This window comes from Acyrthosiphon pisum, chromosome A1, assembly GCF_005508785.2.
Source record: "Acyrthosiphon pisum isolate AL4f chromosome A1, pea_aphid_22Mar2018_4r6ur, whole genome shotgun sequence".
NCBI lineage: Eukaryota > Metazoa > Arthropoda > Insecta > Hemiptera > Aphididae > Acyrthosiphon > Acyrthosiphon pisum.
This window is the reverse complement of record NC_042494.1, coordinates 82,250,900-82,264,020: the sequence shown is the minus strand read 5'-3', so window position 1 is coordinate 82,264,020 and position 13,121 is coordinate 82,250,900. Positions and strand designations below refer to the sequence as shown.

Here is a 13,121-nt window from a genome sequence, read left to right as displayed (position 1 = left end):
CATCCGTTTTTGAACTGAATGCCCGTTCGAACCATTAACCTTTTTATTTAAACCCCAAATGCCATAAATCATAAAAAATATTTTAACGGTTTCATTACCCATTAGTGTAATTTTTTTTATTATGTTCCAAAAAAGTATCTTGTAGCTTAGGTAAACCCTAAACAAAACAATGTATTATTTTTAATTTAACAAATTTTAGAGATATGTCTTAAATAATTTCTATTATATGTATATACTGTAATATAATATATACAATAGGTACCTATAAAAATTAAAAATTAAAGCAGGTAAGTGGGTTTATTTAGAGTAGGTACTGAGTTCTTGAAATGTATACAATATTTAAGATAATATAGGTATTAAAAATGGTGTTATAAAAATAAAAAGCTGGTATGTGGGTAAAGCTCTGCTGTGAATTAGGTGTCTAAAGAAGTTACGGTAATGGATGTGTTATATTTAAGTTCAATGACATAAAATCATTGTATACGAATACGATAAATGATTCTGAGCGAAGACAGTATGTCAGCCTATAATATTACTAAACATATTTTGTTATAATTGTATGGTTGTACACTAATCACAATATATTCAGGTATACATATTAAATAAACTTGTATAAATTAACATTTTTTTATATTTTATTACAAACACATGAGCGCTACATAATAATCATAGGTCATGGGAATGGAATGGTGTGTGTTTATGTACCAAAGTTATCACTGTCATATCAGTGATACCATTACATATTTTATGATACCTATTATAATATATAATGATTAAATTAATTAATTTTAATATTAGGCATTAGTAGGTATTACACTATTACGGTAGGTTTAATAAATTGTTGCCAAAAAAATTGCATTTGAAAATGTAATTGTATGTATAAAATATTATAATATAATTTAAAAGATTCAGTACCCAAAAATACCTAATATTTTTAAATTATAACAAAATAACTAAAATCGTAATTCTTCATTTAAATAATATCTAATTTGTCCAAACTTTGAACTTAAAGACTAAAGTGTCTATAAACAAAACTTTGTTTATTACTTTTTTGATTTTTTGGTCTCAGTATAAACTATTTATAAGAAATGTTTTAAATTTTCAATCCTTAGCTATAAAAATTGAACATTTATATATTTTTTAAACTTCAAACTAATTTGAACACTTTCATAATTTTAATGAATTTTGTAAAAAAATTGAACTTTAAATACGTTTGAAAAATATCATGCCTACGGATCTTTAATATTTCTCATCTTCTATTGGAATAACTTATGAGGAATCTCGTATTAAGTTTACAAGAATTTAGATTTTCGACCCAACGAAAACCATTTTATTGACATTTACATAAAAAAAAAATAAACTAAAACAATTTTAAATGCCTATTAATAGCTCAAAACTAGTCAAAATATATCGAATATTTTACCATGTTTTTAAAATTATAATATAAATATTTTGTGAAAATATTTAGTTTCTACGGTTATTAGTTTTTGAATAAACTATAAGTAATTAAGAAAATCATTCTATAATAATTCGTTAATTTACGACTGAATCCAATTTCGAAAAAATATAAACTTCAAACTCATAAAATTTAGTTTCCGGTAAACGTTTCCTTTTATTAAAGATTACTTATGAGGAATCTTGAAGAATCTTGTAATAGGCTATAAATAAAAATTATTTATGCATTTTTAATTCTAAATAATATGCCAATTCTTGTGATATAAATGATTTTTGTTAAAATTCTAATTTAAAGCTCATAAAAAAAAATTTTGTGGACTTGCACTCAATTTTTTTTTTTATTTCCATTAACAACAACTTTCGAGGAACCTTGTATTCAATTTTTAAATATTTTAAGCGAGTAAAAATTTACTATCGACAATAATTTTAAAAAAAACTAATAAAACTTGACGTTTTTTTATTCCTATAAATAGCTCAAAGAGGGTTGCAATATTTGAAAATGTAATGGTGTATAAAAAGTATCTACGGTCAGATTTTTTTTATTTACACCAAAAATTTAGTGGATTAGCGCAAAAATCACAGTTTTTTTCTTAATTTTTTGTTAATTTTCCCGGTGCTTTTGAAAACTACCGGTAATTTTCTAATTTGACTCAAAAGTACCAACAAGATTCACATTCCCATCAGAAAATATGCTGAAGTTGAAAATTGAAGCATATTATATTTCTACTAGAAAAAATGTTAACAGACAGAAAAATTCTCCGCTGAGAATCTAAAGTAGAAGGAAATAGGAATTTAAATAGATCTTAAGAATTCTTCAAGTAATCTAAAAGTTTTCTTTCAATGGTTAATATTATACTTAGCAATTATATTTCCCATGTTTTAACAATTATTTAAATTAATTTTATTAAAAATATCACATACATTGCTTAAATGCAAAGAACTCGTCTTGATCCAGCGGTTCTTCATCTATAAAATGTTATTAAATATTATTAACAAGAATTAGGTAACTCGATAATTCAGTATTATTTAAAATATCAGTTTCTCGACTTTTGGTCAATTTAAATATAATTTTCAAAATAACACCACAACACTTATTCTAACATTTTTTGGTTCTTGCAAATATGTAAATGTTTATTTTTTTAAATATATATTATATTAAATAAAATATGTAATTTAATAAATACCTAACATATGCAATAGTATATGCATGTTATTTATTACATTATTCTGTACATCGATGTGAATGATCTAGGTAGGTGCCTATTTAGAAATTCACGAACAAAAATTAAATAATTATTTAATTAAGAGAACAAATATACGATTATATACGATTAGTGGCTAGAAAAAAAATGCTTGTTGGTGACCTAAATTCGATGACTTTTAATTAAGAATACTATAAAATGTCGACCTTTAGTGCTTTCAAATTATTATAATTTTGAATTTTGATTGTCAAGAAGAATGACTGACGTAAAAATGTTTTTATCAAACTTTTCAACTATCCACTGTGTCTATCTGAAATATAAATATTATATTGATTCTTTAAATCTGTATGCAAAAATCAAAGAAATTTTCGTGCCCTGAAAGGTCGATAAACGTTAGTCTAAATCACATAATATTGATATTACTTCTTTTTATAGTTGTACGGCGGACGATTTTTTTGTACTATTAACTATTAAGTACATGTTTAGTATTATCATTTCTTATATATAGGTACCTATATTTTTTTTTAGAAAATTAGAGCTATACCGTTTAGAAATTGTTAAATTGCGTAAAAACTATCTGCAGTTTGGCGATATCTAGAACATAATCTAAAACTCAATTCAAAACAAAGTGTCCTAAAAACTACATCTCTGTCATATCTGGTTTTTGTTAATTTTGTTAGGCACTTATCATTTAATATTTTAATGTAATAGCTATAAAATAATATAATATAATATTAATATAAATTTTAATTATTATTGTTTATTAAATTTAAATGATGACTTAAACATTTCTTGTTTTGCTAATGATACCGCCATATTGCTACATAGTGACAATAACAATGATTTATATAAAAAAAGCAAATTTACTACTGTACTATGTTAAAGTATGGCTTGATAATCATATGTTGATGCTTAATATTGCTAAATCTAAATATATGATTTTTAAAACCAAAGAGCACTCATTAAATCATAACTTTGAGATAAAATTACAGTTTTTTGACTGTAAATTTTGCTCAATAGGCAGCATAAATTGTAAATGTAATATTTTGGAAAAATTGGAAATATATAAATATCTTGGTATTACATTAGATTATAAATTAAGACGGTCATGTCATATTAATAATTTAATTTCTAATTTACGTAAATATTTCTTTGTTTTTAAAGATGTTAAACGCTACTTTAATATTAAGATAAAGAGAATCATTTATATTGCTTTGGTTCAATCTATTTTTAGTTATGGAATAATGTTTTGGGGTTGTGCTTACAATACTCATCTCGAGAAACTAAAAGTCTCAATAAATAGTATTATTACATTTTTATTGAGCAAACCCAAATCTTATAGTTAAAAGCTTATTTTTAATGAACTCGATGTACAAAATGTTGATAAAATATTTTATACCAATGTATCATTACTATTATATAAACATAAGCATCTATTGACCAATGTAAATGATGATTATAATATCAGATATAAACGTAATTTTAATATTGTTTCTAATAGTAATACAACTTTCGGTTCTCATTGTACTTTAAATGTTGGATCGAATTTATGTAAAAATTAAGTATTTATTTATTTAACTTGAAGAGTGTTAAGGAATTAATTGTTATTGCATATTATCAACTTCGATACTATTTAAACAAATCTTTACTCGTATTTTGTTAAATTTGGTTATTTTTTCTGACATTTTTGGTATAATAACATGTAGATATACTTAAATTATAATCTGAACTCTGCTCTCCCATGGGAGAGATACAAGCTATGCTTACAGGGAAGGTTGCATACTGTCTATTGTCTTGTTTTTGAAATGTGTTGTATTCTTATTTGTGAAATAAAATTATTATTATTATATATTATTATTAGTTAAAATAATATTTTTTATTTGTATTAGGGAAATAAAATAGTATGAAATGATTAACATTGAATTACTTACCCTTCTTTAATTTTTTACAGTACGTCGGGTGATCAATAAGACAATTTGGAGAAACTATATAAAAAAAAAAAATCATAATATACTATTAAGTAACTATGTTATGTAGTTTGGAAAATATCACAAATGATTAGATAATATTATATTAAATAATATTTAAAACAATATTATTAATATATCTAAAAGATAGGTAATAAACCTCTAGATTTAATTTAGCAGGTATTTTTTTTATAAATAAGGCTATAAACATAGTTTGTGCTTTCATAATATTCTTGTTTTTCAGAAAAATTTTAAGTTTTCAAAGTGGTTTATTTAAAGTTAGTTAACTAGTTAGTAAGTAATTAATAAATTAAATTAAACCTATTTAAGTTCAAACTAAAAAATCAATTACTTGCTACGAATGTATTGTACAACTCCTTATTGTATTTCATTAACACTACAAAAAAAAAAAAAAAAAATTAATTTACCTAGATATTTATTATTTATCAATAATATTGAACAAAATTTTAAAATATTAAATTATTTTAAATCATATAAATAATTATAAATATATAAGACGTGAGTTGGTGTTTATATTATGTTATTAATTGTTTGAGCTACGAGTTATTATTTTATATTGAAATGACTTTTTTACTTGAAATGAAAAAAAACACCAATACAATTAAATCGATAATTAAATAAAAAAGTACATTACAAAAATATTTATGATATTAATTATAATAACAGTTTGATATCAAATTCAAATATATGGAGTATCATATTTTAGACATACAAAATATATAGTACATTTCATTAAATTTACATTGTAAATTGTACATTACACCTAGTATGGGCCCTAAACGCCGTTGTGTGGGAGCCAGCTGTTTGTCCTTCATTACGACCATATCGCCTATTTTAAGGTTGGGGCTGCTCTTTGTCCATTTGTTTCGTACTTGCAAAGAGCATAAATATTCAGCGGACCACCGGCGCCAGAACGCTTGATGGCACTGGTGGAGAAGCTTCCAACGAGGCACCGATTTGCTCGCGGTTTCTGGCATCGGCAGATCTGGCACAGACAGCAACGGCCGGCCAATCAGAAAATGACCTGGTGTCAAGTAATCCAAATCCGATGGAGATGAAGACATTGGTGTAAGCGGTCGTGAATTAAGGAAAGCTTCGATTCGACAGAGCACGGTGGACAGTTCTTCCAAAGTTGGATGGTGACACCACATTACTCTAGACAACAGCGTTTTGGTTGACCGCACTGCGGCTTCCCAGAGACCCCCAAAATGTCGTGCCATGGGGGGGTTGAAGTTCCATGCACAGATATCGCGAGCCGTCAACCGGTCCCGATTCTCTGGGTGATTAACTAATACGAATAGCCGTTTTGACGCACCAACAAAATTGGTACCACAGTCGGAAAAGATTTCCCGAGGCAGACCGCGTCGAGCTACAAACCTGTCGAACGCCGCTAAGAACGCGTCAGTAGATAGCTCAATGACGAGTTTCAGATGGACGGCTTTGACAGCCATGCAGACGAAAACGGCAATGTAGACCTTGTACTCTCTAGGAATGACCAGTGGGACTATTTTCAAAAGAACATAATTACCTAATATTTTTATCGCATATTTATGCATATTTAATATTTTGGGATAAGTAGAAAATAGTCATTGTTTTAAATATGATAAATCGTTTGTTTAAATGATTTACGCTTATATAATATATATTATATCAACAATTAGGTGACACACAGATTGGTGCACTGATAGCTACCTAGGTAGCCATTTGTTTTCTCTCTCTGACCTATGCACACATAACAAATTTACGTTTAGAAGATCAAGTCCTGTTTTGCTACTATTACCTAATGTTAGACTGAATTCACCTATCATTAAACATAAAGTTAAGAGCATTACGCGTGTCGCCACGTTCTTCCATATTTTAATTTTCATACAATGATTTATATACATTTTTAAAGTGTAGTAATTTACACTTTCATAACATCTTACATAAAAATTAAAATGCTATAATATGATTAACGTAGCGTACACAGGTATTGTTCTTAACTTAAAGTTTGATGATAGGTGAATTCACTCTTTATACTGAAAGTTATACTACATTATAGGGTTGGTTCTGCTAAATGTAAATTAGGCACGTATGTTATGCGTAGCTCAGAGAACAAAAATAAATAGTTCACTGACATCCTCTTAAGTATATATTCCAAGGCGTGTCTGGAACAATTTTATTTTGAGATTTCACGATACACGATACATGATAATTTTATTATATTATTATAAATGTATATAATATTAGTATTACGTTTATTATCAGAAATAATATATTGAGTTCTTGAATAAAAAGTTGTATATGATTCTGCTGGATGTGGCAAAGCTGAAAAAACAATAGAACATTCGATTATATTCCAACTAGGTATGATACTAATGATTGAAAGTGAATTCATGGACATCAAAAGACACCAACCACGATTTATAATTATTGATATTTTTCGAATTTATCGAAGTATCAATATAGGTTTACCCTATAGATAATATAATGACGTGTCGGCTAGCAAACACACAATTCAAATTCCAAAGAACTGTATACACACGGAGCTCAATGATATTTTAATTTAATAATTATATTATAAAAATTAAACATATATTATTAATTTATTGAACAGTGGTATTGAACCATAGGTACGCTGTTGAAGGTAACTTTTTTCCAAGACTATGATATTATATAATTTGAGCAATGACCAGAGAATTACTTAAACATTCCCTTTTCTATTGATAGTTTATGCCTCTCTAAGTATGAAAAAATCCATCAAATTGTATCATAATTAATATATTATAATTATAAATATATAAAGGTAATTCCGTTGATTGTTTTGCTCTACTTGGGTAGTAATCTAAAGGTTAATACTTGTAAATACAAATAAAACTTTTGTTTGATTTTTGAATATTGTACATTTGTACGCCAACATTTGTTGAAAAAAACGTTTGCTTAAAATATGTAATTTATGTAATGGATATCGGATAATTTCTATCGAAAATAAATCTTTTAAAATAATCAATATGACATAAAGAGTATAAAAATTACTTATTTTATTTGTTCATAAAAAATAAAAATATCATGTGGTTGATAATATACATCAAATAATATAAAACGTTTATTCAACGTTAGGATAGTTGACTTGGTGTACCTACTTATTTGAACGATTTGTATGCTATATTTTTATACATACATCTATATCTATATCTATACTACTATATAAAATGAAGTCGCTTTTTTTTGTACGGGATAAACTCCGAAACTATACTTATTCAATCGTCGTGCAGTTTTTTTTAAAATTAAAGAGGACATCGCAGAGAAGGTTTTATGCTAATTTAAAAAGGGAATTGATCACCCCCGGTAGGTGTTAAAAGAGAAATTTTAAGGTTTACGATAGACATTTTTGTCTATTAATGGTTGCTATGGGTTATAGGAGTTGAGAATAATATTTATTTATTATTATTTTTTTTTTAATTTGAATGTTAATGGAGCGTCTCATTCTAATTCGTTTCAATCAGTCGAAGTTACGATCAGACAAGTACATCCACTTGCGTAATGCCATCGCTACTGAAGGAAACGCGGCCAACATTGTAGTATAGATTTCCGTATTTATTTTAATATCTCAGAGCAGAACAAAACTGGCAAACTATTGTAGGATTTCCTATAAAAATTGAAGGGTCATTTTTGAAATCTACTGTTAACTCATGGTTCATAGCAGAATAATCTTTTCTCGACCATGAACCTCTATCGTTAACAACATCATCATTATTAATTGACTGACGTTCTCTACGTACTACACGCATTCTTTTGGCATCATTCCGAGATCGACCAATATTTGACTTTCGTCTAGGCATTTAAAAAAATGAAAGTAGTACAATCAATTCCCAGATAATAATTTGTAATGATAATATTATAACAGTATTATAATAACGTTATACTACTACGTTTATTATTAAACAAAAAATTGCTATCTGGGTTACGCCTCGCGCCTTATGATTAAACTAACCAACAATCAATAATTAATAAAATAACAATCAAAATCGAGAAAGACGTGTTCTACCGAAAACGATAGAAAACTATTGCGCCGGACTATTATACAGTCCATACAACAAAAATAATATCAGCGTACGGCGCGGCGATGTTAAAATAAATACGGAAATCTATACTATAAGACGAATGCAAAACCTTATGTTGCTCTAATGGCAAAGTAAAAGATATTCGATAGATATATCTCAAGTCGATCCTGTTACTACAATTCCTACACAAAAAAAAGTTTTATGTATGAACTATTATTGCTATCGCATAATGGAACGCCAGAACAATTCAAATCATTTACTTAGATATGGCATGTTATTTAACCAATATATAGTTGATCAGCCAAAATCGAATCTGAGCGTTTGGTGTTTATAAGACACAATCAAAAGATATTATACGTGCTGATAGTTATATTCATCTACGGGACGCATTGCGCTCAAATGAACAAAGAAATAATATTTGACAATTAGTTATATTGCTATAAAGTTTTACGGGGGGACTAAAAGTGGTCTAAAATAAAAATAATTATTTAACATCCAGAAAATAAATAACAAATTAATATCTGAGAAATCTTGCAATAGCGAAGCATTGCCGGGTCAGCTAGTAATATTATATAATATTTCAGATGTCAATGTTATATTTATTTGGCTTTACTATCGGCCCATAACTATTTGTTAAACTTAAATTACTTACGAGGTACGATTAGTAAAAATAGAATATAGGTAATTTATTGTGTTTACACTTCTACACTTATACCACATTCATCTACATATATTGTAAATAAATAAATATAATTAATTACCGCGTATATGTAGATCGAACTGTATTTCTGTGATTTCTGGAAATACTACATTGATAATTATTATTAATTTCCATATTGGTGGGAAAATAATACAATTTATTATTTATACCATTTTTATTGGCATATTATCGTAATGTTTGTAAGTTAGCATAATCATATTGTACTCCCTTCGTATATGACACTCAGACTAAATATTATACTACCGTGCTTATATGCAGCAGTTAATTCGCATTGAATTAATGCGCATTAGGGAGCGAGTTTATATGCACCTAAAATATCAAGATTAGAGGTCGGGTAAAATTTTAAATTAATGCGAATGTTTTTTAGTCCATGTTTTATACTTTGTATTCCAACAATTATAAATTTTTTTTTTTAAATTCCCGCGAAAAAATTAATTCGCATTAAACTATTAAAGCGTTTACATGCATTTCTTAATCCCGGAGTAAGAGTTAATTCGATTTGACGAATCAAATTAAATAATAAATGCGCATTAGTTTAATGCGAATTAAAAATGCGTTTATATGCACCCAACTCTAGGATTAACTCAATGCGCATAAAATCAATGCGCATTAACAGCTGCATATAAACGTGGTTGCTAACTATATCTTTACAATAATAGGGTGTATCTTATGTCATTGTACGCGGGTTTTTTTAACAATTACGGATCGATGACATAGAATTTCGTTAAAACGCAAAAAGACTTGTTACTTTATTTTTAATAGCCAATTTTTTTATATCAATTTCAAAATGTTTAAACACGCAGGTGTACCAATAGCAAAATCAACTTTATCTTTTCAAACGGCAATTACTATATTTTTTAATGGATTTTGGTAAAGCTTTTTTTTCTGAAAATATTGATAGTCATATCATCAATTTTGGTTCGCTAGTTTATTAACAATGATCCTCTAAAGTTTAGTAAAATATGCATTAATATACTTTTAATTAAAATTATTGGTATTGGTTTAATTTACAATATCTAAATATTTTTTTCTTATAACTACCTTTTTATACACTTTAATAACTTAATCGGTAATTTAATGACACCCTCAAAAAAAAAAAAAAAAACAAACAAACAAAATTATTGGCAAACATGTTTCGTTATTTTTATTCTAACATACAACCATCAAAATCAGTATTATTATTTTGATTTGTTTTATAGGTAATCGTAATTAATTACTTCACAGTTACTTTTCTTACATAAGTTATAAGATCATAAATTTGGATTCGTTATTAGGTGGCTAAAGTAATAATGGTAAATTGGTAAATGGTATTCGATTGTTGACATTAATGTCTTAGGTATGTATGGGGGTTAAAAAAATTATGTAAAGAAAAAAGTGCAATGTTTTGTGGTGCTCTTCTCATAGTGGGATAAACTTGAAATTTAAACCATATAGGTTCCCTATATTGGTAGGTATCGCATGTAAAGTAGGTATGAATCAAGGAGTTGAAATTCATAACTCTTCCTATTTTTTAGTTTTGGACATTTACATTTTATTTCGTTACGTAAATTACAATCATACTTTTCTTACAATATCATTTATTTGGATTTTTTATTAGGTGGCTAAGGACTAAGGTAATACCTAATAGTATTTGATTCTTGTTATATTAATATTGGAAATCTGTAATTAACTCGGATTAAAAGTATGCCCAAGTTAGATACAAACCTATATTGAGATTGACAATTTATCTGAATATCTTGCAAATAGTTTATTTTAAATCACGATTATCAAATGATATTATTACTGATCTACAGTAGGTGTCTGATGTATCTTGTCATTGATGACTGATAAGCAAGTCACTGTAATTTATGTGTTAAATTTGATTTAAATGATAAATCATTGGATATGAAAAATGAATCTGAGTGAAGAAGGTCTGTCAGCCTGTTATAATTAAGTAATTACATGGCTCCCCCACACATTTAACGTAGAAACGTGTTATTAAAGAAATCGATAATAATATTAATAATTTTATTAATATATTAAGGAAAGTACTTTTACTGCTTTTGCATAATGTCAACCTATTAATTTAATTGGTCTTGTGTTATACTCCGTTTGTATTATTATTTATTACGGAAATGCACAGAACAATAATATATTATATACATTATAGTACATGTTATGTAACATTTATTATGTTAATAAAATGTATTAATTGTTCTATAAATATCAATATATATATATAAAAAGAAAAAATATGCTAATAGGACTGGAAGAATATAACAAATCCGGCCACAAAATAAATTGTTTTCCCGATCTATATTTTAGAGCTTATCCAACTCTGCTACAGAACGTTTCCGCTAAAAATCGTTTTTCGTGTGCAATTATTTACTCATTGATTTCAACACATTGAACACTTCCGTTATAGGTTATGACTAATGACTAATGAGCCACCCAATGAAGTACAGACAGAACAGTAGAGCGTTGCTAATTTACAGATTTTTTTTTTTTTAATTAGGTACTTACATAGATTGTATGTTTTTACCCTTTCTTTGAAGATTTTAATATTTTCATTTAATCTTGGCAATACTGAAAGTAAGCAGAAACAGTGTTCAAAATTCATATATTTTTTTTATTATTATCTTATAATACATTTTAGCGGTAAACCTAATAGGCTCAGACAGCATAATTAATTTTTCAGATCTAAAATCTAAAGGAGTATTGTATTTGAAGCCATTGTTAGATTAACATGATGTTGATTAAGTTTATAATAATTATAAAGATCTATAGAATGGTGAGAATGGCAACATTCTTAAAGAAACCTTGACAAGAGCGACGTTAACTTATCTCATCTCATAAATTTCGATGTTTAAAAAATTATTACAAGTGCATTATTGTTGCTAAATTTATAATAATAATAATTATACAATTATATACCACTTTTATAATGGTAATTTCTTGTGAATCTAATTTCATCAATGAAATAAAATCACTTTTTATATTATTATAAGTTTCAAATAGAAAATGATATTAAATATTATAACTGCATTAATTTACCATTAATGTAGTTTAAATTTAGATGAAAAATTGAATTCAAAATATTATGAAAAACAAAAATGATTAAACAACTTACGTTTTTTCATTCTTTTATACCAAATTTTAGTTTCAACTAATGGATCACCTAAGCAAAATTATAAAATTATTATAATTATATGAAGAATCATTTATTTTTATAATGTAGTATAGGTAAGTACCTACTATGTAATTTTTAAATTGTAATCACGGAAGAAAAGAGAATACGAAAAAATAGGAAACTGAGAGATTTTCATCTAAGACCAAATATTTTGGAAGATATTACAAATAGAAGACTCAAATTAGCAGAAAATTCATGGCGTAAAGAAGGATAATGGCTGAAAATGGTACTAAATGTACCACTAAGTAAAAGACTATTGAAACAAATATCGAATAAAGATGATATAAAAAAAGTATGCCCAGGAATGGATTAGGAGGTAGATTGGATACTACCATAGTATCATCGGATAGAGAAGAATGAAGACAAATTTTATGTTGGATATACATAGTCATAGAATTTAAAACCACAACATAATCTAAATTGGAAGTAAATATAATAAATTAATGTATTATTATTCTAATAATTTATCTATTGACTCTAATTTAATTTTCAGACGGCTTTGAATATTTCTTAGTTCAACGATTCCGTTAATTTTTTTTAAAA

At 26.7% G+C, this 13,121-nt stretch overlaps 2 protein-coding genes across 3 annotated transcripts in view; both read right to left on the bottom strand.

The window, feature by feature from the left end:
- The window catches only part of LOC100574565, a 76,772-nt gene extending 69,852 nt beyond the window's left edge, over positions 1-6,920 (bottom strand). For both annotated transcript variants that reach the window (XM_029487626.1, XM_029487627.1), the window contains exons 1-5: positions 6,881-6,920; positions 4,977-5,021; positions 4,589-4,642; positions 2,377-2,421; positions 99-156 (exon numbers count right to left, since the gene is read on the bottom strand). In XM_029487626.1, the coding sequence (XP_029343486.1) occupies positions 99-156; positions 2,377-2,421 (103 nt within the window). In that variant the 5' untranslated portion in view covers positions 4,589-4,642; positions 4,977-5,021; positions 6,881-6,920. The remainder of the gene's footprint in view (positions 1-98; positions 157-2,376; positions 2,422-4,588; positions 4,643-4,976; positions 5,022-6,880) is intronic.
- On the bottom strand, positions 4,581-8,201 carry LOC115033535. Its single transcript, XM_029486272.1, has 3 exons — positions 8,141-8,201; positions 5,388-6,149; positions 4,581-4,642 (listed from the first exon to the last, which is right to left on the bottom strand). Exons 1-3 carry the CDS (start codon positions 8,199-8,201, stop codon positions 4,581-4,583), a joined length of 885 nt encoding a protein of 294 aa, XP_029342132.1.
- Positions 8,202-13,121: the final 4,920 nt, after the last annotated feature.